This window comes from Falco biarmicus, chromosome 1, assembly GCF_023638135.1.
Source record: "Falco biarmicus isolate bFalBia1 chromosome 1, bFalBia1.pri, whole genome shotgun sequence".
Classification (NCBI taxonomy): Eukaryota; Metazoa; Chordata; class Aves; order Falconiformes; family Falconidae; genus Falco; species Falco biarmicus.
Genome location: NC_079288.1, coordinates 25,763,328 through 25,789,975, shown reverse-complemented (window position 1 = coordinate 25,789,975; position 26,648 = coordinate 25,763,328). Strand labels below are relative to the sequence as shown.

The 26,648-nt window shown below is 45.9% G+C and overlaps 2 protein-coding genes across 5 annotated transcripts in view; one reads left to right on the top strand and one right to left on the bottom strand.

Annotated features, from left to right (window-relative positions):
- Positions 1–894: 894 nt before the first annotated feature.
- On the bottom strand, positions 895–6,328 carry SBDS (SBDS ribosome maturation factor). The gene is made up of 5 exons (XM_056327307.1): positions 6,145–6,328; positions 5,551–5,680; positions 4,620–4,820; positions 3,879–4,043; positions 895–3,260 (listed from the first exon to the last, which is right to left on the bottom strand). Exons 1-5 carry the CDS (start codon positions 6,270–6,272, stop codon positions 3,132–3,134), a joined length of 753 nt encoding a protein of 250 aa, XP_056183282.1. The 5' UTR covers positions 6,273–6,328; the 3' UTR covers positions 895–3,131.
- A 92-nt stretch (positions 6,329–6,420) lies between these two features.
- Positions 6,421–26,648, top strand: part of TYW1B (tRNA-yW synthesizing protein 1 homolog B) — a 104,994-nt gene continuing 84,766 nt past the window's right edge. The window contains exons 1-7 of one of the 4 annotated variants that reach the window (XM_056327221.1): positions 6,421–6,508; positions 8,396–8,541; positions 9,242–9,382; positions 9,880–9,981; positions 10,883–11,077; positions 11,910–12,191; positions 13,416–13,538. In XM_056327221.1, the coding sequence (XP_056183196.1) occupies positions 8,410–8,541; positions 9,242–9,382; positions 9,880–9,981; positions 10,883–11,077; positions 11,910–12,191; positions 13,416–13,538 (975 nt within the window). In that variant the 5' untranslated portion in view covers positions 6,421–6,508; positions 8,396–8,409. Of the gene's footprint in view, positions 6,509–7,306; positions 7,460–8,395; positions 8,542–9,241; positions 9,383–9,879; positions 9,982–10,882; positions 11,078–11,909; positions 12,192–13,415; positions 13,539–26,648 lie in introns of those variants that run through there. The other 3 variants (XM_056327212.1, XM_056327232.1, XM_056327252.1) reach the window with 3 other exon arrangements.

Genomic DNA, 26,648 nt, shown 5'->3' with positions numbered 1-26,648 from the left:
GGGGGAGCCGCTCTCTGGTCCCACTGCGCTTTTCCTCACGCGGCTGCGCGCAAAACTTCCCGCCTTGCTCTGGGGGACACAAAGGCGCTGTTGGTACCGTGCAGGACAACGCGGGGACCGAGAGCCACCCGCCCGCCCCAGGCCGTCCCCACAAGAAGCCCAAGGGGCAGCACCCTGCAAGGCGACGGCGGCACACAGCTCCTGGGCGCGCTGGCTGAGGTTTGCCTTGCGGCCCGGCATGGTGCCACTGCTCCTGCCTCGGCCCTCCAGCCTGGCTGCGCACGTGGCAGCCGTCGTGGCTCTACTGCCCGGTGGAGACGTTGCCGGGCTGTTAGGACGTTGGCAGGCTGTGACACGGGCTGTGACATCACAGAGCTGAGCTCACTCCCTGCACTGGCGTAACTGTCACAGCGGCACCTCCCAGTGCCGCATGGCACACACCTCCTGCTCGGCCAGCGCCTCCTGCTCAGCCATCGCCACCCACGGCCCCCTCCTCTCCGCTTCTGCGGGCGACAGGCGAATGAATAACCAGTTACTGAGGCAGCCCAAGGCAGGGCGGGCAGCGCGGTCCCAGCGCCGTGGCTGCAGCAGTTGCAGCCCGCCCAGCTGGGGGACCCCTCCAAGCCCCACCAGACACGGGGCCAGGACACTTGCAGGGAAAACACGTGGGCACATGGACCCGAACAGCTCCCCGCGCTCTCTGGCAGCTGCCGGCTGGTTTCGCATGGCACCAGGAGCCCGTTCCTGCCTCGCCACGTGCCTTCGGCAACACGGAACAGCTACACAGGGAGTTCTGCTCCCGTTGCACCGGGCAAGAACAGACCAGCTGCTGAGACTGGGCTTTGGTCTTGTCCTTCCCGCGCGTTCTGGCTCAGCTACAGACACGGCAAGGAATGCAAGCATGTACATTTATTCGTTGAGAAATAAAACCAAGCTCCCTCTACCAGAGAGGAGAATAACCCTCAATCTTTGATTTGCAGAAAAAGACTCCTTACAGAGGGAAACTGCCTTCCTAGCACCAAGCTTGTAGATCAGCTCTGATGAAGTTTCTGTAGCTCGAGATCTTTAATGTGCAGCCGTCCTATGGTGCTCTAGCTGCTGAACATAGGAAACAAAGAAATTAGAGGATTCTGAAATCAAGTGTTACCGACACAGGATCATCCCAGGCTCTTACTCAGCACCTCATGTGCAGACTGATGGATTGCATGTTAACGCCAATGGCCCGTGACAGGCTACACGCAGACATTATCATCTTCTGTGCTTCATAAAAATGCGCGTGAAGAGATGGCCCTTTGAAAGACAAGCAGTGAAGGCTTTGTGCCCACAAGGAACCTGGCCAGTCTGTCCGTGCACGTCGAGATCTCCACGCTGAGGCGGGGCCCACGTGGCAAGTAGAGTCATTATGCCACTACACTGTCCTAGGCAGCATTTAAACATCACGGCAGGTTACCGGGGGGTGGCAAGAGAGAGCTTTTTAGAAGAACGGCTAAAATGCCTCAAGGATGTCCATTTCAGTGGCCCTCAGCAAAACTCAGACTCTCGAGTGGACGGCCCTTCCAAAATACTGCTCAAGAAACATGAGCCAGGCTTGTACAAGCTCGTGTCAACAGGCGCCTGCAGAAACCAGCTTCCAGGAGGAAGCCTTTGACTAAGGGTCTAGTCCCACAGGCCCCCTGCACCTCACACGTCAAACCTCTCCGCTTTCAGTTGTCTTCAGCCCTCCCTGCCTAAATTCTGGAGACTTCCCACGCTGTTCACGCTACAAAGGAAAAGGTCACGTCAGCAGCGCAAGCCAGAGCTCCCTTCAGTTCTCATGTAGCAGGCAGTCGGGCGCGCTAAAAGTGAACAGCCAATGATGAACACAGCACTCGTCTGGGAGAGACATCGAGGCGCTGGCTAGCCTGCAGCTCCTGACCTGCTGCCTGCTGTTAGCATGGGAAGGGGTACATCACGCTGAAGGCTCCGTAAATCCCTGCTGGCTGAGCTTTCGGTCACCCAAGCACAGGGGCTTTGCCTGGTGGTTTGCATTTTCCGTCTCTCCTCCTCCACTTGCTGTGCTCTCTTCCCCTCTTCTTTGAAACACACCAGCTCCACTAAAAAGCATTTGTTGAACACAGCTGAGACAAGAGCTCATGGAATCTGGAGCTGCCTGGAAATGCTGGGCAGGTATTAGAAAGCAGCATAAGCAGCGAGAGGAGAAAGGACAGCTGCCAGGATTTCTCTGTCTCGCACTAAAACGGGGCACAACCAAACTGCTCCTGCTGGGGAATGGCGGCCCAACAAAAGCCTGTCCAGCTCGATGGGCAGAGGCCACCCATGCCTGTCGGAGGTTCTCACTGACGCCGTGGAATGAACAGCTGACAAGCACAGGCCACCCCTTCGGCCTACAGAAAGCATCGCCGTGGCCGGAGGCACCTCCTATACCATTCACAAAAATGATTTTATGTCTTTCTGTATCTCTAATCTAGAAGCAGGCGATAACTGATTTTTCTTAAGGTAGCTAAATACATGTCACGAAGAAGTTATATGGAAGAGAAGGTTTTTAATAAGTCAGTGAGTACTCTTCTATCCGGCAAAGGAAATCTTTAAGAATGGTGTTTTAATTATCAAGCAGCCAATTGTAGAAGCCCAAGTCAGTGATCGTGCTGCTCACAGATAGATTTTTAGGAACGATCCATGCTTTGCACGTGCTGAGAAGTGAAAAAGCAGCTCTCTTCTGAAGGTTCCTCTCCTCACAGACAAACTCACCCCTCAGCAATCTATGCAACCGGCCGCTCAGCACTGACAGCTCCAGGTAGCAACAACGGGCACCGTATCAGCCCAACACTCTTCAACAGCAACCCTTAAAGGAAACCAAAGGAAAAGTCACTTGTCTACCACATCTTAACTCAGGCCTCATTAGTGCAACTCTGACATAAAACGTTCCAGCAGTCAAACACATTTGTAAACCAAGCAGGTGTGGAAGGATAAAAAACCCCACACTGCATGTAAAAATCTGAAAGGACTAGTGTCAGGAAATATCTGGCAGCAAGAGAACGGAAAAACCACGAAGGCCGAACAGAAGAGCATGTCTATCGCCAGTCATTTCGTAGAATGCTGTTGCAAGTAGAACTGCTGTGGGAAGGCTTTCATTATTCAAGCTTTTCGTCTCCTTCCTCCACGTCTTTCAGACTCAGCACCTCCAGGGTTCCTTTCCCTTTTGTCTCACTCCGTATCAGGTCATCAATCTCTCTGAAGCAGCCTGGGTCAATAAGGCACACCTGAAATGTCAAGCCATAGTATTTGATTGTCATTAGACCCTTTTCAAAGTCTTACATTAATTTTCATTAAAAATAAAAATGCTTTTGTGACTAAGAAGGACTTTGCAGAATTGATAAGCAATTTCTATCAAATAATCTTTCCACAGAGGCTCTGCAGTTCCATTTACCCATGCTGGGCATGTCTTTTGACAGCTGGGATTGCTAGATTCTAATCTGGTCTCGGAAAGATTCTGGCTAATACCAAGTTCTGCTTTGCCACAGACTATTTCTTCAAAACCTAATTAACCGCTGTCAAATACAGGCCTGACCCACCAAATGAAGAGTAACATTCCATACATGCAGAGAAATTTATCCGTGCTGTAGGATAATCACTGCTAAGAGGAATGACACTGCTCCTCCGCAGCTTGAAGCAGCAACCTCTGTACAATAAAGGCTACTTGCACGCTGACCTCACTAGGATTAGGTGACATTAAAACCACAAAGCACACCTCTGATTTAGAACCCCTCGTAAACCTGCAGTTTATCTCAACATCTTCCACATATTCATTCATCATCTAGTCAAAGGTACAGGTGTAGTCAAATCAAGTATGACACCCAAGGGACCGCTTTATTACTCACAATTTCCAGCTGTTCGTGGAAATCTTCACTCTCAATAACTTTAATCAGGGGCTTGAGCTTCTCTCTCAGTTTCTTCCCCTCCTTTGCTGGAAGGATAAATCGCAGCCTCATGTGAGCACGTTCGATCTGCATGGTTTCCTTTAACTGTCTGATCACTTCCAGTGCCTGTCACGACATGAAGAGGAAAGAGCATTGACACACCTGCTTACAAACCCTTGCACAGACCAAAATCCAAATCCTTTGCATTAGCTCCAGACACAGTTCCCAGCACTGATCATTGTCACCCTGCTGCAGGGAGTATGGTTTACACTCCCTTGGTAGAGCAGCAAGAAAAGGCAGAGGTCTGGCTGTTTGTGACCACTTCAAATACTTAACAAGCCTGCCCAAAATCACGTTCAATAGCAGCCATACTGCAAAACAACAGAAACCCACGTGGCTCAGATGCAAAGCCTGATTCACTGCCTCAATTAAAATAAACGATAAAACTTCCTTCTGTTCCAGATATACCACTGTTGCTGCTTTAATTGGTTTCTTTCTTTCTCCCTTCCCCGCATTGTTAGAAAACAAACTGCGTGAGTTTCAGAAGCTGCTTGTACCCAGCATGCAGCTGCCAGCCAGCTGAGTAACCGCTCTGCAGTCTTCAGACCGCAGTGCTCTGCTCACCCTTCCGTGGCTGCGCAGGGAGAAATCAGGCTTGAAGAGCCACCTCTAAGCAGCAGCTCATGTCGCGAGAAAACCAACCTGCTGCTTTGTGCTCCTGTGCGGCTTGACGGAGTAGTGAATATCCTTCATGGCTCTTTCGATCAGGATCACTGTGTATGGCCTCTTTGTTTCAGGATTCACACACTTGTCAGCCACAATAGTTGCAATGTCTCTAAACATCTGCTCCAGCTGTGTCTGTCGTTCTTTGTCCGATACTTGCAGCTCCCCTTTGGATAAAATCTGTACAGTAAAAAGGAAGACATTAGTTAATAAATATACAGATTTGAGCACAGAATGAAAACTTTAGTAACTCTGTTAAATTTAACAATTGATTCAATGGTTTGGTTAGACGGTACAGCGGAGCAAAAGAACAACCGTATTAGTAATGTACACCATTATGGCAGGCACCACTGTAAAGTCTGCAGACAAAAAACCCACCACAGACACACTCAAAAGCGCAGATTTACTTACATTCTCACCACCTATAAGTCCATGGTTTATATCCTGCCGAGGACTAAGAAAGTGGATCTGTTCCTTTTTGTAAATATCTATCTATCTATCTATCTATATCTCATACATAGCATTTCATTGAAGTGTCCAAAGTAAGAAGGAACTGTCCCATTTCTTTCCATGCATCCTTAATAATGTATTTTAGATGAGGAACTGCTTAGTGCTGGCTAACCTTTTTCCTGTGTCCGCAGACCTCAGCACGTAGAAGCTGCATGTTACACAGAGAGCTCACAACTCTTTCCAGCCAGCTGCACAGATAATGTTTAAGACTATAGCACAGTGCTACCAGTCCTTCCGTCGCACTGCTTCACCAATTGAACACCACTTTTGCCTACAGCAGCACTGCATTCAGTGGGAACTTTCTAGGGCTAAACCAACCTACCATGCCCATGTGACCTGTTTGTAAAAGATTTGGCAGGTCTTCTCCACGCTTTGAGAAAGCAAAGTGTGTGAAACCTACCATCTTACAGATTTCTGTTTGGTCATCTGTCCCAAATGCTTGAACAAGATCTTCCCTCTTCGCCACCTGGCCTTTGGAAACGTTGACAAACACTGTATGTGTCTGCAGGACCTCGTCGAGATCTTTCTCCCTGAAGATGAGGAGAGAGTTCGAAAACTTGTGAAGTCAGTCATGTAAGAAAGAGCACACGAGTATTCAGCGAGGAGGAAGAAGTCCTGCTGCCAAGGGCTGGATTAGGGGAGCCTGGAACCCGGATTGCCCAAGCGTCACTGCCGGGGATGGGCAGGGTCACCGCCCCTGCGCGGCTCCCCCCGCTCCCCACAGCTGGGTCCCCCCCTCTACACGGGTGTCCCCTGCTCCACAGCCGGGTCCCGCACGGCTCCTGCCCCAAGCCACAGCCGGGTCCCATCCGGGTTCCCGCCCCCGGCACAGGCCGGTCGCCACGGGGCTCTTCAGCCCCGCCGCCTCCCCCACGCCCCGCCACACCCGGGTCCCCACAGGAAGTCGCCTCACGCCACCGGGCGCCCACACGGGCCTCCCCCACAGGCCGCCCCCGGCGGCCAGACCCCGTCGTCGTCGGCCGGTCTCACTCACGCTCCGCTGCGCCATCCCATGACCTTGTTGCGGTAGCAGGCGATCTCGAAGCGCTTGCCGCCGCGCCGCGCCCGCACCACGGCCACGTTAGTGAGGCGGATCTGGTTGGTGGGGGTGAAGATGGACATGGCGGCGGCTGTGCCTGCGCCACCGGCGGGCGCGCGCGGGGCCGGGGGGCGGGGCCGGGCCAATCTGCCTCCCCATTGGCCGCCACCGCGCCTGGCCCGCCCCCCCGCGCTCAGCAAAGGCCCTGCGGAAGGAAACGCGGGGGGGAGGGGCCGGAAGAGGCGGGTGTGACGCTTGGGCTGAGGCGCGGGGCTCGGCGGTGTGCAGCGGGCCGCGGCCATACGTGTGAGGGAAAGATGTGTGTCTGTGTGGGCAGTAAGCCGTGAGGGAACGGGTGGTGGGGTGTAGGGGGAGCAGTAACCGTGAGGGGTGTGTGGGGTGGGTCGTAGGGGTAGTAACCGGGGGCTGTAACCGTGAGGGATGTGTGGTGGTGCTGGTGGTGGGGTAGCAACCGTGAGGGGAGGGGGGTGTGTGTGTAGGGTAGTAACTGTGTGTGGGGGTTGTGAGCGGTGTGTTTGTGTGTAGTAACTGTGAGGGTTGTGGAGACGGGGATAGTAACCATGAGGGGTTGTGTGTGTGGTGGGGGTGGGCAGTGACTGTGTGTGTGGGGGGGTGTGGGGCAGTGACTGTGTGTGTGGGGGGGTGTGGGGCAGTGACTGTGTGTGTGTGGGGGTGTGGGGCAGTGACTGTGTGTGTGGGGGGGTGTGGGGCAGTGACTGTGTGTGTGGGGGGGTGTGGGGCAGTGACTGTGTGTGTGGGGGGGTGTGGGGCAGTGACTGTGTGTGTGGGGGGGTGTGGGGCAGTGACTGTGTGTGTGGGGGGGTGTGGGGCAGTGACTGTGTGTGTGGGGGGGGTGTGGGGCAGTGACTGTGGGGGGGTGTGGGGCAGTGACTGTGTGTGGGTTCTGTGGGGGACAGTAACCGTGAGAACAGTGTGGGTGGCAGTAACTATGAGAGTACTGGGGGTGGGGGGGAGGTCTTCATGAGGGGTCCTACAGGAGGGCAGTTACGCGGGTGGGGGTGAGTACCCTGGAGGAATGAAATGGGGTGGGTGTTGGGGTGCAAGGGTGAGGAACAAGGGGCATCTGCCATGGGGGGGTCAGGCGTGGGGGGTGCTGTGGGTTAGTTGTGTTGTGTCAAGTACAGAGGGTGAGGTGGAGCAGGGTACCTGGGCTGCTGCAGGTTTCTAGAGTCCCCCTTGAGGGATGTGCTGCTTGTGTTGCCTGGCAGCAAGGGGGCTGCTAACAAAGGCAAGTGCTCTCAGCTCTTTGGGAGTGTCTGTGTTGGTGGTGGAGGGATGAGGGGCATCCCCTCAAGCTTTTGTTCTGATACTGTAACTGCCTAGGGGACAAGTAAGATACCAAAAGTTTCCCGCCTCTTGGAAATGCTGTTTCTGTGCTCTTGTATGATGTCTGTAAAAACAAGAGCCAAGAGGACTGTAAATAACAGGAGGAGGATATAATCTGTGTTTCTCAGTCAATAAATGTCACCAACAAGCCTTATTTAACCCCTGAATATTTTGTATGAATTATGTAGTCACAGGCACTGTGTAAGCGTGGCCTCCTGGCTACAACATTTTGTGTCCTGAATGTTCTGAACAGAGTTGAAAAATCTCAGTTGTTCTGAATCAAACCTCACTCACATGATAGACTTCTGAAAAAGTACTTTGAATCCACCAGGTTTCAGTCTGGCCTTGAAACTGGATCAAAGCTATTGTAATCAGTGTGGTGTCTAATATGTACGAGCAAGGGTTGTATTCAGCAGCAAAGTGTGTAGATGATTTTCCCCTTAGGTGGAGCTTTCTAGCTCCAGAGATCTGCATGTGTTCGGGTCTGTGCAAGACTAAGGCCAGTGCAATACAGTGGATGTTTCACAAGGACTTTCTATGTTCAGACTCTTGCACAGCACAAGCTTTTTCTGTCTTTTCTTATAACAGACCCTGCCCTATCTAAGCTAAAACATGAGCTTGGATAGTCAGATGAAACTAGGCTCACACATCTGAGGAGGTGAAGGTTCCCTGAGTCAATTGTAGTGTCTTGTGTTTAGCCAAAAACTGTTTTCTCTGAATCCTGGGGAATAATAGCTAATGGCATGATGCTGTGGTTACTGTGTGGTTATTTTTTGTGTGTTCATTCTGAATTCATACTGTAGGAATCTGCTCTTGTTAAACCTGTGATTTAATCTAGATTTGGATGTCTCAATGGATACGTGGAACTTTTATACTTGCCTGGTGTCCTTATGGCTGCACAGATTTTACATCTATTCTGTTGTTGGTTTTGGGATCAGCATTTGGATCATCATTCAGTTCACCACCACCAAAACCAAAAAGAAGGTAACTGAACATGTAATCACTTTTGTCTGAGAAGACCCCAAAAGTCTGTGTGTGGGAGTAGTAGCTGGGTAAGGGTACCCACTGGTGCAGTGAAATGTGCTGCTTCACTGTGGGCCCACCTGGGATCCTGCAAATCTCAATGGCATTTTAGTTCATCTGATGGTTATAATCCTCAGTCTGGATTGTTTTATGTTTGTGAGTAACTAAATGCCCTTGTTGCTGTGATGTTGGAGTAGATACCAGCTGAACACCTCTCACTTTGTTACTTAGAGAATGTGTCAGCCTGGGTTGCTCTGTCACTTCAAGTACATAGCTCTGCTCATGTCCAGTGTTTTCACGTTCACGTTTCTAGTGATGTTAATGACAAGGTTGAACTGATTTTAGGATAGGAGTGGGATTAGGCCATTCAGGTTTTTAAAACGTCCTCATGCAGGTGAGTGAAGTTCTGCTGCAGGAGATGGGAGGTTCTTTGATTCAGCTGTATCCTGTTCTCTCCCTGGTGTGTGAGATAGGTATATTGTGGCATAGCCTAGTTCAGAGAAATAGTTACTTGTGTGTTTCTCTAGGTGTGAGAGAAACTGTTGCCTATTAGTGGTGCTGAGAATCTGGTCACAGGATTTGAATTGTAAATGCTTTTGGGAAAGTGGGGTTAACATAATTTTGAAAAGAGATTGAATGTGGCATGGCACTTGTTTCACAGGGTGAAAAATCCAAGGGGAATTCTGCTGCTTCTGAAGGAACAGAAGGCAAACTAGTAAATGGATGTGCCGCTCTGCAGGCAAAGGAGGTCTATGTTGCTGGGGTAAAGATTTTCTATGGGTCTCAGACTGGCACAGCAAAGGTATGTTACTTTTTTTCACATACATGATTGTTTTGAAATATTGTTGAGGTTTAAGTATGTTGCTTGCTTTAAAAACACTGCACTGTGTAAAAAATCTGGAAGTTCATCAGCTCATTAAAAGTCATAGCCCAATGTGAAAGATAAAGGGAGTAGGAAAATCGTTATTTTATGTTATTTTCACTTAAGTGGGGCATGCAGTAGAGACAGTGATTATGAAGCTTAAAGTTTACTCTTACAATATACTCTTAATTTGTTAGCAGATCTTCTTAGAGGAAAGCGCTATTTTGGGTGCTTTCTTAAAAAGAAGTTGCTGTGTGTGAGTGTAAAATCATGAGTTGTTAATGTAAAATGCTTTTAGCCAGTATACTTTTAATGTGGGGAATTTTAGGTCCAGTTGTCATGTGTCACTGTTCTTTCTGTGCTGGGATAAGTCTTGTTTGACCTTTGTGATAGTTGGGTTGAAGTAATTAATAATTTTCTATGTTTCTTTTTTTCAGAGATTTGCCAAAGGTCTGGCTGAAGCAGTTATTTCCCTTAATTTGCCTGTGGAAGTCATTAGCATGGGAGATTATGATCCAGATGATTGTTTATCAGAAGAGGTGGGTATGACATAAATATGACTAAAAAATACAAGTTTTTCCTGGGATTGTGAAGGCTGTCTTCCTTTTGTATTTCTCTCCTGTTATCCTGGAAACCTCCACAGCTGTGTGTTGAAAACTGCTTCCCTTCCACATAAGCAAGTATAGCCTGTTAACCCTCAGCAGAAAATACTTAAATTTTGAAAATTACTGGGAAAGGATCACATAGAATATTTTGATGCAGACAGTAACTTTATATGAGCTAGTTCTGTAACTCAATTGTGAGTTATGCGAGAGTGGCTGCACCAGGTTCCCTTGTTCTGTCTCTGACTGTGTACACGTGGGGAGTGGTTCAAAACCAGAGTAAGTAGATGGTGATACTTCTGCAGCCTTTGTGGACTTACAAGTTAGGAACTTCTTGGGAGATGTATTTATATTGTGTAATTCTTGAATCTGTGGGTGTAATACTGAGTAATCCTTGAATCTGTGGGAGACTTCATTGCCGCAAGAGTCTGTTCAAGAAGCTGTTGACTGGGGTGGGAAAGGTAGATGTCCAGTTCTGTTTTACCACTGTGACCCTGTTAAGTAGGGAAAAGACAACTTGATCTCTCTTGGCTAATTTAGGATGGCTTTGCAGGGAGGATGGCTTTGCAGGGAGGATGGCTTTGCAGGGAGGATGGCTTTGCAGGGAGGATGGCTTTGCAGGGAGGATGGCTTTGCAGGGAGGATGGCCGTTCAGCACCACTGAGATCACCACTGTTGCACCACCTGCAGCATCCCACATCAAAGACTACCAACCCACTTAGCAGAACTTTCATCCTTTGACTGCTTTCATCTGCTGATGTGTTATGGCTCTCTTCTGATGTAAAGTGTTCAGAAAAATGCAATGATCTTTTCCATTCTGTTCTGTGTATATTATTAGACAACCAGCAGGAACATTTGTGTGTTCTTGGTAGCTACGTACACAGATGGACAGCCAACTGAGAGTGCAGTGTGGTTCTGCAAGTGGTTGGAAGAGGCTGTGAATGACTTCCGCTTTGGGAAAACATATCTGAAAGGCCTGAGATATGCTGTGTTTGGCTTGGGAAACTCAGTGTATGTTGATCATTACAACACAGTAAGTATCTCGCGTGCACCTTTCTTTGGTTTCAGCTTAGCTTTTCAGAGAAGCATTCTTAAATGCTACTAACTGCTACAGATAGTACAAATGATACTGGTAGTTGGTGTGAGAATTGCAGCTGTTCAGTGGACTTGATTAAGGACTGGGTTTAGGGCATGGACAGTGCAGATTTGAAGCAACTGTGCTGCTCTTTTCTATGGGAAAGGAGTCTCATAAGCACTGCATTGATCTGGAAGGTATGATAGTACATATGGTAAATCCTTACTGAGTTAATTTCCTGGCTTTGAAAGCTTTCTATCAGTGCATGAGGGCACCATACTGTAGCCCCTCTCACTTGCTGCCTTTTAGTTTAGAGTGCTTTTCTTGAACATAAGTACTTTGCTGTATTGTGTGGATTTTAGCTTTATTTTCTGATGTGAAATATGACAGTGTCTTAGCCTGGTAATTAGTTTCATCTCACTCAGATAAATGGCATGACTTGTCACCAGGTTGTTATCTTTGTATAGTTGGGGCCACATGGAATGTGTTATGCATGTGGCCATTTTGACCAGCAAGCATCACACAAAGAAGTTTGTTCCTGGAGGTCATCTCTTATCACATCAGTGTGATAGCAGAGGTATTTTCAAATGGGAGCTGGAGGATGTGTGATGGTGTTCAGAATGCCTTGTGTCTGTGCTCTGAGTCAGCAGGTACGAGGGAGTCTGGAAGTCCCTGCCCTGCAGTCCTGTGCAGTTTGCTAGCTCTGTTTCCAGGCTTGGTCCTTGCTTGTGTAGTTGCCTTCTTTGTTTAACTTGGGCTTTGTTTAATTTTCCTCTAATTTTCATCCTAGGTTGGAAGAAATATTGACAGGTGGCTGTGGATGCTCAGTGCCAGCCGTATCATGACACGTGCTGAGGGGGACTGCAATGTGGCCCAGAGCAAGCATGGCAGCATTGAGGCAGACTTTGAAGCCTGGAAAGCCAAGTTCCTCAGTCGGCTCCAGGCCCTCTGCAGAGGGGAAAAGAAGCCCTGCAGTGGGAAGTGCAAGAAAGGAAAGTGCAAATCTCCGGGAAAGCAGAGCAAGGAGAACTCGGATCATGAACATGGGTCATCAGAAAATGAGAATACTGAGGTAAAGGCAAACTCCATGGGATTTTGTTTCTGGTTTGGTGCCCCTTGGAGCACTACTTGAGTTCTCTCCTTCCTCCTGTAGTCCAGAGGGTGCTGGGGGAGCTTGATACTACTTTGCTCTGTAGCAGAGGGGGAAGTGGGATGAGATCCCGTGGCAGTTAACAAGTAGAACAAGCCATCCAAAAAGGACCAAAGGATCAGTGATGGACCTAGCCTAGACTGAGTTTCTATGATGTAGGAGCCTTCCGTTTGAATAGGGGGAGGTATACATTGTGACAGATGCTCCAGGGAGCCAGTCTGGGCTCTAATCAGAGTATTGGCCTTGTCTCATGGCCAAGTGAAGCATTTAGTTCCCTCTGAGGTTAACCTGCTTCCACTTCAGCTTGGTGAAGCTTAGGTGCTTTGCCTGCCATCCCAAAGTCTTTCCAAAGGCAGCTGGGGAAGTGTTATCTGAGCAACTCCTGTGGTTCCTCTGAACGTGTCTGCCTGTAATTGTTTGTGTGTCTTCTGGAGTGTTTTTTGATTGCAGGCTTTGCATGAGAAATGCTCTTTATGCTGTACAGTGCAAGACTCGGAGCTGCTATGGCACCTTAATCCTCCCTGCAAGCCGTTTATTTTTGGGTTGGAAATGATTGATATGGATGGCCATGTTAAATTTTGTAGGGAAACAGGGGCTCTTCTAGCTGAGTGGGCTTAAAAGTGCTGGGTACTGCAGGAGCAAGAGGAAAAATCTTGCTGTTGCACTGATGCTGCTGTGCTGTACTTCAGCTGTGAACAGGAAGGGAGACAACTTCTGCTCTGTGAAGAGTTTTACTTGGAAAGCAGATCCCTCACTCCCTGTTCATTCACATGGGGGCACTTGCGAGTTAAAGGAGTGCTGTTAGACTTCCAGATCGTCATAGTATGCAGTGGGGGTTGGACTCTTCTGTATTGCTTCTGGAGTGATCGGATAGGCATGTGAAGAAAACAGCAATCTGGAGGCAGGATCTCTGGACTGACTTTTGGGCAGTCCGTGTGCTACTGAACTCTTAAAAATACACACCAATAAAAGCCCTGAGTTTAAATGCATTTCATACGTTATACAGCTTATTGGTAGACTGTTATTTGGTTTTCAGTAGACTTGACTGATGGTGGAGGCTGATTTCACTGGTTAGCCTAGCTGAAGGTCTTATGTTTAACATTCAGATTAATTCCTAATTTTTTTTTTCTCTGGTCTCTTACATAGGCAGAGGAGTTGTTTGAAACCAGTAGTGAGGAGGAGGCTGATGCTGAAGTAGCTGGAGGCACAAATTTTGTTGTTGATGTTGAAGATCTCGGCAATATCGTGAGCCACATGAAGAAAGCAAAGGTACTGGTGTTACAGCATGTATAGAACTGTCAGCTCTTTGCAAACAATCAGTTGAATTGATTAAAATACTGCTTGCTGGATTAGAATCTGTGGAGTCCAGTTAGAGGGAGAGCAAAATATGAGCTACTGGAGAACCTGCCACAAGAAAGAACGTACTTGGAGGTGTGTTTGGTATAGTTCCTGGCTAACTGTGACTTGTTCACTGAGCAAATGCTGCAATGGTGACCTGCGGTTTTCAGTCTGCAGAAAAATTACTTCCACGGCTAATGTTCAGATCTGAATTCACGTCTCTGCCCATGTGAATCATGGTCCAGTGTCTAAACACAAATCCTGTTGCTGTATCTGCCTGTGGGCATGTCAGCTGAAATGTGGGTGTGTGCTGTGACATGGTGCTGCAAGACTTTGTGTCTTGCTTGCTGCTGCCCTGAGATGAGGTGCTGTCCTTGCAGAGCAAGCCAGTGAGCTTGATCTGATCTGTGCTGAGTCTGTTAAAAGACAAGCATAGCTCCTGCTTCATTTCAGGGTGTTATGCTGTTCCTGTGCAGTTCTGTTCATGTTTCTTTTCCTGTGTTCAGCCCACAAACAGGATATATCAAACCCGTTGGGTTAGCACACAAAAAGGAGTGAGGATATAAATAGCTACTGGGCTAATCTGCAGTGTGCTCCCCGTGCTGCTGGCTGAGCAGTTGGCAGCTGGGGTGGGAAGGGCTGGCCCTAGGACAGTGCTGTAGTGTGTTGCTGATTGTTTCCCCCTTGGTGACCTTTCCATGGTGGTGTCTTTCCTTGTGAACATGTGAGCTGTTGTCCATCCCTCTTGCAACAAACCGGCCTCTCTGCCTGTACTTAACACCTTCCTCCTCTTGCATGCCTGTAGACTCACAGCTCTTCCCAAAATGTGGCAATTTCCTCAGCAGTCTGAGCTGAGCTGCCCCCGCTGGGCCAGAGCAAGGCAGGCCTGGGGCCACGGGAGGCTGTGTGCTTAGGAGGGAAGGAGGTTGCAAAGGGAGCCGGGGTGCAGGGGATCTCTGTTCCTCACTTTAGGGAGGGGAAGAAGGGAAAATACTTGCTGTTGCTTGTGACAGACTTTGTCAGGAGAGTAGCCCACTACCTTGGGGGCAAGGCAGGCCGCTCTGTGCGAGCTCCTGTCCCTGGGCTTGTGCGGACTCGTGCACTGTAGCTCGCAGAAGGGTGGGTGAGCCATCTGGCTTTCGTTTGAAGGGAGGAAAGGTCATCAGCCTTTCTCTCTGTGGAACTGCAGTGAAGCGGTCCTCTTTCTCCTCTCCCGCGTGCGCTCGCCACTAGAGGTCACTGACAAAAAGGGAACGGTGCCCTGGGAGATGGGTTAGATGATGGGGGGGAGGTGGCGTCGTCCAGCAGTTTTATGAAAAATTAGGCATTTAGTGTCAGATGACTGACAGAATGTGGCAACACCATGATCAAAAGGTAGTGTAAACCAGGAAAGCCACATATCATCGTAGTTCAGTTTATGAATAAAAAGTGAGCACAGCTATAAAATGCTGCTCGTAGCTTCTTGTGCTCATTGCATTCAGCTGTGCTTGCTACCAAAACAATGTGTTGTGGTTTTATACATAGGCAGTGAGCATTCATTGCTGTCGGACTCTGGCTGGTGCACAATTCGACAATTAATTACTTTCTCCTTAGCTTCCTTGTTGCTGTGCTTGAGAGGTGAGAGGCCTGTTAGTTGTATGTACAAGTTACTACAGAAGTGCAGGTACTTCTGTGTAGGTCAGGTTCCTGTGGCTCTGACCGAAGTAGCCCCTCTGATGTGAGGGACAGCCTCTGTCTGAGCACAGACCTTCCTCTGGAGTTGTAAGTTGCAGTTTTTGAGCTGCTGCCTTTTCCTCGGAGGAGGTGGCAAACAGTTGTTCTGCTGTAACAGCTGAGCACTGCCCTCTTGCCTCTGCAAATGGTTAGATCCTGCGAGTGCACATGTGGGTGTAGGACTGGCAGTATGGTCTTGCTGTGCATGGAAGTGTCATGGCCCTGTTGTACATGAGCTGTTGTCAGCTGATGAGACAAGAGGCCCTAAAACTGTGTGCCAACCTTTCTTCATTGCTGATACCACTGAACTGTGCTGCCATAGTCATGTCCCAGGTTTTTGGATTAATTTGAAACCTTAAATGATGTAGTTCTTATTGCTTGTCCCTTTATTCCTGTTCTGCGTGGCTACGGTGCCTCACTGCGGTCTGTGCTTCTGGTTTCATGCTTCTGTAAGCAGTGCAGGTAATGGAAAGAGGGCCCTCAGCGGTGACTTCTCTGTAAATTCTCAGCTCTCTTGTATGGGGTATTGTTTCCAGAGTGATGGCACATTATACCTGTGTAAATATTTTATGAGGGAGCGTGAACTGATGGCTATCCCTGTCATTAACTGGGAGAAGAAATGATGGTCCTCATTGTGAGTCTCCTGGGGAACTTGTGCATGGACTTGCAACAGGTTTATGCAAACACTTGAATTGTAAAAGGATTCTGTAGGTGCCTTACTGAAAATAAATGCTGAATACTTGATATAAAGAGCAGGATGATCAGCATTTATGAAAGTAATCTATCGTGATCAGACTCTCTGGCTCCCAGGCAGGAAGATTTAGTTTTTTAAATCCAGTGCATCTTGGTTTAAGTCACATCCTCACTTTGGTGGCTGTGAGTTTGTGCAGTGAGAAGTTTTCTTTTTCAGATGAGTTGAGTCGTGCCTTTAGCCATTTTTTCTCTCCCATAATGCTGAACTGTGTAAAATTAGTCTGATGCTTCTATTTTACACTGATGTAATTTATTGTCTTGCAGTAATGACTACCAACAGGCAAGTGCTTTGCGTTTTTGTCACGGAACTATCCCTGTACAAGCTAACAAGTTTGAAGAAAACTTGTCTGTGATATAATCCTTAAATACACACTTCTTCATACACAGAGTACCTTGGATTTCAAATGTGCTGTGTTTTCAGCATGGGTTTTGTGGATGTCAGTGTTGTGTGTAAACGGCTGTGCATGTGGAAGGTAGAACAGCAGGTTCTGGCTTAGTTTGAAATATGCTGGAGTCCAGCTTTGCTCTCTTCTACAGGCATATGTTACCTCTTGTGAGAATCACTGGCAGATTAAGATGGATGCGCAGTTATAAATAGTCATTGTTCCTTGTTGTCCTGCCTTTTGTGGGATGGTAGAGTGAGGCTGTGGAGGCAAGTGTATCTAATAAATGTTTGCTTACATACCTGCAGGTGATCTTAACTTAATTTTGCATCCATCTCCTGTTGCTTGACTTGATGGAAATCAAGGCTGAGTTTTGTTTTACAGCTTGTTTCTCACATGCAGCAGCTTCACTGTGCTTTACAAAGCCCTGTCAAAGGGCTTGAGATAAGTACTGGATTCTTACAGTCATTTGGATCAGGCAGATGGTTTCAGGAGCTCAAGGTGAATGCCAGAACCTTGTGGAGTTGTAACTATTCCATACTATCCCTTGGCAAAGAGGTGGGGTTTTGAAGAGCTTCTGAGGGTAAAGACACAGTTCATTGTGATGGTGCCTTCTGTGCACTGGATCTGAGCACAAAAATTGGCACTAGGTTGGGCGGCAAAGGGAAATCATTTAAATATATAAAATGGTGGCTGATACAAAGGTAAATTCCACACTTTGTTGACCAAAACTCATACTATGTGGCAATGATAACTTCATAGCTGCTAAAATCCAGCCCTTTGTTTTCTGAGTAATTACATTTTTGGACCTTGCTGCAGGTGATACTTATTAGGGCCCTGAACTGGAACCAAACCTTTGTCAGTACAGAAAATGCCTGTGCTTTCATGGATGGGATTACTGGCCACAAAAGTCCAACAGAGTGTGATATGACCACAGCCTGAAGGAGGGCTGGGCAGGGCTGAAGCTGCTTCTCTCAGGTGCCTGATGATCCAAGGCTGCGGTGCCAGGTGGGGCTGGATGATGCACACTAGGTGGATTAAGGTTTGGATGTTCTCTGCAAGTTACTGCCATTCCAGCTGCTTGTTCTTAGGCTAACCTGGGCCTGTTCTCCAAATTGCTTCTGTGCAGCAGCAGAAGGCAGTCGTGGTTCTTTAATAACTAAGTGGACTTAAGTTTTGCAATTGTGCCACGCTTTCCCCATCCTCCGAAGTTGCTCTCCTGAAATGTATTTATGAGATAAAATGTGAAATCTAATGGGTATGTTTGTGGTCTGCAAGACTGCTATTAATCATAGGGACACCATTTCTTAATGTAGATTGTCTCCTACAGCTGCAAGATTGTGATAAACTAGAAAGACAGATCAATCTAGTCTTGTTCCCAGGGAATGAAATGGCTTTATTAACCTTCATATTTATAAACTGCAGGCATGAGTAATAGTAATAATAATATCCTAATTTTATTTGGATGGGTTGGGAAGTAATCAAATGGGCATATTTTGTTGACAGAATTTCAAGATTAATGTTTTTGTTTTCTAAAACAAAAAGTTTGATGATGCTGATACTTGCATTTGCAATGTAAGTATGGAGGAGCGGGGTGTGTGAGAGAGTAAGACCATGACTGAGTTTACAGGAAGCAGAGCATGTCTCAGAGAGCATGTTCAAGAAGTTTGTTTGCTTCTATGCATGTTTGCCACAGGAGAGGTTTCCTGATCCCCTTTGTCACTCTTCCTTAAAAAGTCACCCTACATTAGCCTTTTGACACCATTGGGATTGTAAATCACACCACTTGCAGTATCTCCCGAGAGCCCTTTGTGAGTGTATGACTGCTATGGAAGACCAAACCTTGCTGACACTGGGTGAAGAAACTTCAGGAAGTTGGCTGAAGTTTTATTTGAAATGAGGCAGTAAGTGTTAAGGTATAAGGTATTTAAATACAAACTTTGTGTTACAGGCAGAAACTTTTTGGAGTATGCCAGAACTGTTAGCCATCTTTTAACTGGATTGAATAAGGCTGGGGTACTTAGTTGTTTCTAAATCTTGACAGTTAAAAAAGATGTGCATGCTTAGAGCTCTCCAAAAATTTCTAACTTTTAACGGGTGAAAGATTCCTATAGGAAGAATGTGCCGTTATCTGCAACAGCTCAGGCTCTGGGCTGAATTTTGACCTCTGCTACTCTGGCTCCAGAACTCAGTGTGATCCTTTATGTTAAAATAAGCTTTAAGAAATATTAGCTGCTTGGGGACTACTTCTAGCGCTAAAATCTGGGTTTGTCACAGGGACACTTCCCCCTTCCCCTTTCCTGTGGTCAAATCTTTCTTCTCCAAACCTTGGCTATTGAAAAGAGTAACAATTCATAAACAACATTACAAGAGATCTTGAGGCTTGCCTTTTCTGTGTAAGATTTGGGAGTGCCCAATGAAAAAGATGAAGAAAAATTAAAAATACTTCAAATGTCCAGTCAGAGGTTTCCTTTAGTCTTTGACATTTGGTATGATATTGGTTTCCGTGACAAGCTTTTGTAAAGGGCTTTGAGATTTATGAATGAAAACTTTTATTTTTGCCCTAATGGTAGATACCATATTTCTTGCTGTTCTGTAGTCTATTGTAAACTAGCCAGTAAATGGGTAGCGAAGCAGAGCTGGTAGATACAAACAATTCTGGAAATCTGAAGTCCCCCTGAATATTTGGCTTCCTTTTTATTTGCAACCTTTTCTAGACCACATCTGTTGTTGGAGATGATCAGGGCTTAGCCTGCAGCAGTCTAGCCCATCTGCTTACCATTTCTCCCAAACTTTGTGCTACATTTCTTAAGTGTCTTTTTTTCCTGTGTGTTTTTTAAGGTTCTTGCCAGCCAAATAACACCATTTAACAGAACTCTACAAATCAATGCAAAGAGTAATTATCTGCTGGTGGTAATTATGGGGAGAAGCATGGAGGAAGTGGCCTGTTGATGTCATTGCTGTATCCAAGGAGAGAGTGGCACAAGGATGTCCTGTGGGAGCACAGCATCTGTTGCCAAGTAAATATGTTGTTTGAATAAGGTGTTAGGAGGCACAGTAAATGCATACATGTTCCCCTAGACAAACACTGCAGGCTGGTCATTCAGCAGTGCAGCCAGCAGTAAGCCTGTCCACATGTAGTCTGTAATCAAACTCTTATTAGCTGTGACTGCCCAGTGGTCAGTATAGTTTAAGTGGCACTCAGCTGCAGAAGCATACATCCTTGTCTTGCTTGGTGTCCTACCCCTCTGCGTGAAGCACAGCACTGGTCAGGGACAGTGAGACCTGCTTTCTCTTTCCTGTTATGAGGTGAGCCACAATCTTGCTTCCTTTGCTGATACTTAGGCTGCCAAAGCAGGTAAAGTATCTACCTTTTCTTGTTTGTGCCAGAGCTGATACTCTGACATCCCTCTCTTGCTGTTGGTTGCAGAGGCTTGACGTGAGATGGAGATTAGTTTGCTAGGTGGTGTGGATATGCAGACAAGATGCAGCCTCTCCTAAAAATATTCTCAACAGAAGAGCATGGCATAAGAGAACAGAAGTAGCATTATCTCAGCTCAACAGGAAGAGCTGGACACTGTAACATGGCATTAAACTGTCTTTGTATTGCAGAGTACTTTACGTGTGTGCCAGACCATTCTTGTTTAAGCTTCTGCATGAGGAAATGACATTCCTCCTTGCTGCTGGCATGGCCAGAGCCTCTGTGCCAGTGGCTCATGGCAGGGCAGTCTGTGTGCTGACAAGTGATTCCCACATAGGGGGCCATTCTGACCCAGCTCGTTTGGGCTGGAATGAGCTGGGTCCTGGTGACAGTCAGTGCTACTGAAACAATAATGGATTGTTAGTTTTAAAAAGAGGAGTGCTGCTATATTTCATCTACTGTAAACAAGTTGCAGAAGAGACCCAGGTGTGAAGCATAAGGCTTTGCTGGAAAAGCAGCTTGTCTAGTTGTGTGCGTGGAACTGTGCTGTGTCCCCTTGGAGAGGATGAAGCACTGAGTCATTTCTGACTCTTCTTTGGCCTGTAACTTTGGAATGTGGGGCTTTGGGTCTTGATGGATGCTCTGCAGGGCTCTTGGATATCAGTCTTGGTCTGTTTTCCTAACTGACTAGTTTATGTTATCTTGCACTCAGTGAAGATTGATTATGGTAGAAACCAGGCAATTTCCTTTTGACTTTAATAATGTATTCTTATGATAATCTTGTGGCCTCTCATCTAATAGTTCTGAAAAGCTGGTTGATGCATATCATTGAAAGGGCTGCAGACCAAAATGGTTAATTTGGGCTCTTGGAAGACTTGTATACAGCTCCCCATCAAGGAGGAGACAGGTGGAGAAAATGCAAATAGGGACTTTCCCATGCTGCTTTTCAGTTAGCACTGACTTCTGCTGATTAGGAGCTTGCATGTAGTCTTGGGAAAATGGTCTTCCTGGGAAGGCTAACCCAGGTGGGGAGTTGGGCTTGTAACTCTCATGGTCGTAGGAAGATTGTGTTTCTGACACTTTTCCTCATGTTTCATAGCCTGTGTTAACGTTTTATGGTTGGGAGCTTTACTGCGTTATAGGAATTCTGAAGACCAGTGAAAGCTAAGGCAGATATGAGAACTGACTGCTGCTTGCTGACATCTGACATGTCCGTGTGCTAGCATGCGCTGGGTGCCTGCCTTTCTGTGGAAGGCATTTAGGATTTCCTAATACAAAATAGCAGTCTGCAGTCTAGCTGGCTGCTTTGCTTACAAGGGTTGGCCTTTCCACAGCAAATATTGCTACTAAGAAATATACCTCTAGCTGGTATTAGCTCAGATTTGCTATGTTTGAAGAAGCCTCCAGCCAATGATTGCAGAATTAAAATTCATCACACTTTTTTAAATGTGTGTATGGTGTTTTGACCACTTGAAAGATTGGTGTTGAAATGTAATGTCTTTTTAGTCCTAAACTGTAAGGAAAAGAAAGAAATGGGGAAGTCTTTTACAGACCCATTAAAAAAAAAAAAAGACCACCATAACCTGCAAAATATGTTAAGATGTTGTGAAAGGATGTGTGCTGCATGCTCTGTGTGTGAGAAAGCAGACTAGACTGAAGTGGAAAATCTTACTGGTTTTAGGCTGGACGCTTCAGCACGCTTGTTGAATCACGTTACCTGGATTTTAGTTGAGATTACTGTAGCACAGAAGAAAGGAATAAAAATGTGACTAAATGGCCCAATTTTCAAAAATAAGATAGTCACTTTTGGGTGGAGACAGACACATTTTTAGTTTTGATTCTTTTGTTGCCTTTGAAAATCAGTTTTCTTTATTGTTTGGTGAAGGAAGTTTCCCAAATCAAACAAATGTTGACAGAATCAGGCAGCAGTATGTGAAGTGAAGTTGTGGTTTAACGACACCTTGTAAAAACCTTCCCTAGAGCACAGCAGTGATGTTATAGCTCAGAGAAACAATCTTAAACCCCACTGTAGCCCTACAGATACATTTTTAGAGTTGTGATCTGGGAATTTTTTTGTCCTTAAGGATTGAACCTACAAGAAAATGGACATCAGTGGGATCATCTACTCTTCTGCATTTCATGGAAGATGCACAGTGCCCTTTCAGACTGATTCAGTTGGATAGCAGCATACATCTTCTGTCATTACTTGTCTGCCTGAATTTGGGTCTTCAAATGCTGTTGTACATGTCCAAAAATCTCAGCATTGACTTTTCAAACAAAAGAAAATGTGAGATTCCTTCTGTGGGGGCTGAGCTCCAGGTCTGTTTGAACAGCATCCTTTCTCTGGATGGCAGCTAGTACCTGCTGCCTCAGAATAACATGAGGGACCTTCTGCTATTCTATAGCTTAGTAAAGGTAGATGTGGATGGAGACTTCCTTCCAGCTTGTTGAAAGTTCACAAAGGTTTCTATTCTAGGAGGGGAAAAAAAAAAACTTGCTTCTGAGTTTTTGAGGTGCTTTGGGTTTTGTTCTTTTTCTTGTTTGTTGGTGGCTTTTGTTTTGTGGTGGTGGTGGTAGTTTTGTTGGTGTCAGTCAGAACTTCTCAGGGGCTTTCCCCATTTTGAGGGACACTTGGAAACACATGCCATGATTTTTGCTTTTGATCAAGCCACCACCTATTTCATCAGGGTAAGGGAATGGATTGCCAAGTTCCCAATCTCTCAGCTGTCATGCTTTCAACCCTTGTCTGCTTTTTGCTTCAGTTCAGGCCTTTGTGCTTAACTGGCCAGTGATGTATGGAGTGAGTATATAGCCTGTGATTATGTAGACTCTAGCTGGTTTTAATAAGACTTTCTTGCTTTTGGGGTGTTTGCTGGTTCACAGACTACTCAATCCAAGTTTCCATATTCATCTTTGTGCTCACTTGCAAACAGTCTAAGCTGTTTTTATTGGTGACTGACAGCAGTTAGGGCATCCCGTGTTGCTGTAAGAATGGCAGGCTGTTTCTTCCATGGACTGAGCAAATTGCACTTCTGTCTCTGTTACAGTTGGATTGTGACAGCCAGAGCTCTGTACCTGGATGAGGAAGGTCCTCACAGCACACTAGCAGTCTTCTGCTCTTCATTTGTGTTCAAGAGTGTCTTTGTGGAAGTCTGCTCCCTGTCCCACTCTTTTTCCAAGTGTGTTAGTCTTGCAGGAAGGTTGCTTTGTAAGGAAACGAATGCTGTTCCTGTGGGCAGCCTGATGTCTAATCAGCTTTCAGAAAACCCTGCATGGTTCTTGCCTGTGGTGCCACTGACAGATGAGCCTGAACTAGGGGAAAAGTTGTCAGCTTTTCTAGCTGTCCTCTTGTCACTAGAGTAGTGCTTCCAGAGCTCTGCTTGGTGTGAACTTCAACTCCTCATTTGTGTAATTCATGAACTCTAATGCTGCATTTAATGGCTCCCCTGGGAAAGTTTTACGAATATTTCTTGCTGCCAGGCACAATTTTCCCGATAGCCTTGCCAACATTTTTCCGTAGTACTGGTTCTGTTAGTCCTGGCTCCAGCCCCTGATGTATTACTGTTTTCTTAATGTTTGTGCCTTTCATTTGTTAAAAGATCTTGGAGCTTTTTGATGGATGAGGCTGTAAATCATGACAAGGCCAGGGGTCTCCTCTTCTTTGACCACTGGGAGGTTAAGTAAGAAAGAAGTTTAGTCAAAATTAGGATATTTTGGATGTAATTTTCCTTCTGGGACTGAAAACTTCTTGGGGAATACGTTTTTTTTTCACCATGGCATGTGAATAAGTAGAGCCATGAGGCTACAAATGCTAAATTAAGTTAATTTAGGGAATTTGCTTGGAGTTCTTGATTTTTTTTCTTTCTCACCTCTGCAATATTACTTAGAAGAATATTTGATGTAATAAAAGGGAAAACCAGGGAGGTATTGGGCACCTTGGCATCTTGGAGAGACCATTTCAAAGAGGAGGAAAATTGACAGTAGCATGTCCTGTTGGTCACACTCAAATGTGGCTGTGGATGAGTTTGGTGGGCATATTTTTAGGAAATCCTTTGAAATACTTGAACTGTAATTTGTCAAAGAGGCAGCAACACCTCTGCCTTGGCAGGGAATGCTGAGGTCCTTTTTTGTCTCTGCCCAGTGTCAGAGACCCTTTGCTCTTAGTGCATCAAAAATGAGCTTCCGCCTGCCCATAAAGGATGTAGTGCCTCTGCCTGTTGTGCTGCCTGTATGGCAGTAAAAGGGAAGAGATAATTTTTTTTTTTGCCCTGTCCTATAGAGGAGGATGATCATAAGTCCTTACACTTGAGGTTCAGTTGTTTTTATTCAGGTCTGCTTCAATGGCAGTAGCAAAAAACTCTCCAGTGTGCTGCAGCAGGAGTTGTGCTGAGTCTTGAGGTACGAATGGATTGGAGTGTACCCCTATGTTTTTTCATGTGTAGGTTCTCTCATTTCTGAACACAGGCCAGAAGATGACTCTTCTGGTTTTTTTGGCACTGAAGTATTTCAAGGACCTGAAAAGCTGCCTCTTGTCACTACTCACTTGATTTCTTATAGAAAGACAGTAATTTACCTTGGATTTACTACAGGGCTTTCTGCTAAATTACCAGAACTTGAGAAGTTTGCTTTGTGCAAAGTTAACTTTGTTCTCTCCACTCAACCCTAAATAATAAATATGAAAGGTTTATTAAAGCAAGTAAGTAAAACTCCTGGGGCTACAAATTCCACTTCTCACAAGAAATACCTGAAGCCATTCACTTGCTGAACCAAATGAGCAGGTATTGCAGTTCAGAGAGAAACAAATAATTATTTTGTTTAGAGGCTTTCATATCATGATGAGAAAGGAAAAGTATTATCTCTGAGGGGGAAAATAATTATTGTAATGTGTTTCTGCCCTGCCAGTAAGGCAGTTTTACTTGTTCTTATGTTTAGGTGCTTTTCTCTGATACTGCGTAACAGACACAAGAGTTAGGTAGAAATGCAAATGCTTTGATTACAGAAAGGCTTTTTCTGTATCTGAAGGCTGTCTTGAATGGAGTGTCTCTCATTTGTACTTAAATCAATTGCTGCATTTTTAATATTATGATGTGCTCCATAATGCATATTTAGTTCTAGAAGAATTAACCTGGCATGAGACTGTTGGCAAACAGGCCAGGATGGTGTCCGCTTTTAGATTCTGTGTAGCATTTTGCTTTAAGTAGCTAACAAATCTGTGCTAAGATAGCGCCTTTCCTTTTAAATGGGTGGCTGGGCCTAGTTCTGGGTTAACTGATAGCTTGTGGGATGAGAAGCTTGCTATTTAAGACAATAGTTAAAAGGTGAAGATTTCATCTCCCTCCTTCCTTATGCATGAGGCTTTTCCAGTAATACTAATATTTTATCGTTGAAGCATTTTGCTGATAAATGAATATCAAATCTCAAGAAATGAGACTTTTAAATCCAACAAATGACAAGTACTTAGAGCTAGCCTTTCAGGAAAGTTTTGATGCGTTACAGAAACCAATGAAAGCCTGCCTGAAAACTTGGCAAACTGAGTGAAAGGAGTAGAAGATGGAAACTTCTTTCTCCTTCAGTAATGACCATGCTTTTAACAGTCATTAGAAAATACCTTTCTGCACAACCTCCCTGAAACTGTGAGCAAAGTTTTATTCAAAACTAGTAGGAAAGCTAATAACCTCTGTCCCTAAATGTTTTACTTCCCTATTCCCCTCTCAAGTGCATACTGGGAGCTCTTGTTTTGTCCTTGAACCTCTGAATCTGTGTGTGTGATAGGTTTTTTCCTTGGTGGTTTTTTTTTTCTTCTGCGGCATCTTTATTTTCTAAAATTTTGCTCACGTACAAAAGTAATCTGTTTGTATGTCTAGGAACAGCTAGATTACTTTAGATTACTTTCCCTGTTTGTGAAGAACACAGTTTGGCAAGTCAAGAGCAGTGGTGTGTGATGCTAACAGTTGGTGGGCAGACTCAAACTGGAAGTGTTTGTATTGACTTCTTGATGTCTTTGGCACAAAAGTGGCTTGGATGTGAAATAGCCTCAGTTTTGTGAAAACAAAATGTCCTCTGTTGGTTTTTGTCTGTTGTTTATCCTAACTCCTTTAATATTTCAAAAAAAGCCATAAAGGACTGACAGATTACAAGTTGCATGAAATATCAAAGTAATTATTTACACTTTTGTGCTGCTTTGTGCAGACATGAAACAATAAATACCCATAAAGTCTCAGAAGTGACACCCATACAGCTGGGGATTCGCAATTCCTCATGTGCTGGGGTTTGCTTCTCCTGCTTGTAGCTTTATGCTATATGTGATATTCCTGCATTTGGTTTTAAGTAAGCTCCAAGGGCTTAACTGGGTCTATAAAGCAGCGTCTGCTGGAAGCCAAATTGAGGTGAGATGCTGCAGCTCATGTGTCTGGAGTTGGCTGTGGGGTGGGGAGGAACAACCTTTTCTTGCAGGGCCTTTGGTGATCACTGAATCTTGGTGATGCATATGGCTGCTGCCTCAGGTGACTTGTGGGGAGCACAACTTCTAGTCTGTAATCTCTTACGCTGTGTCGTGATGTGGCTTTCTTCCTTGACCTGTCCAAATAATTGAGACAGTAGCTGCTTGTCACTCCAGGCAATTGTCAGGCACAAAATGATTTGTTCCCTCTGGCTTGCATTCGGTAGACAGGTGAGGTTATTGTGCAGTCATCAAACACTTGAGCTTAAATCCTGGAATCCCTCTCACTCTCAGATGAGATTCAAACACCTTGTTGCTTAAAATATCCTAGA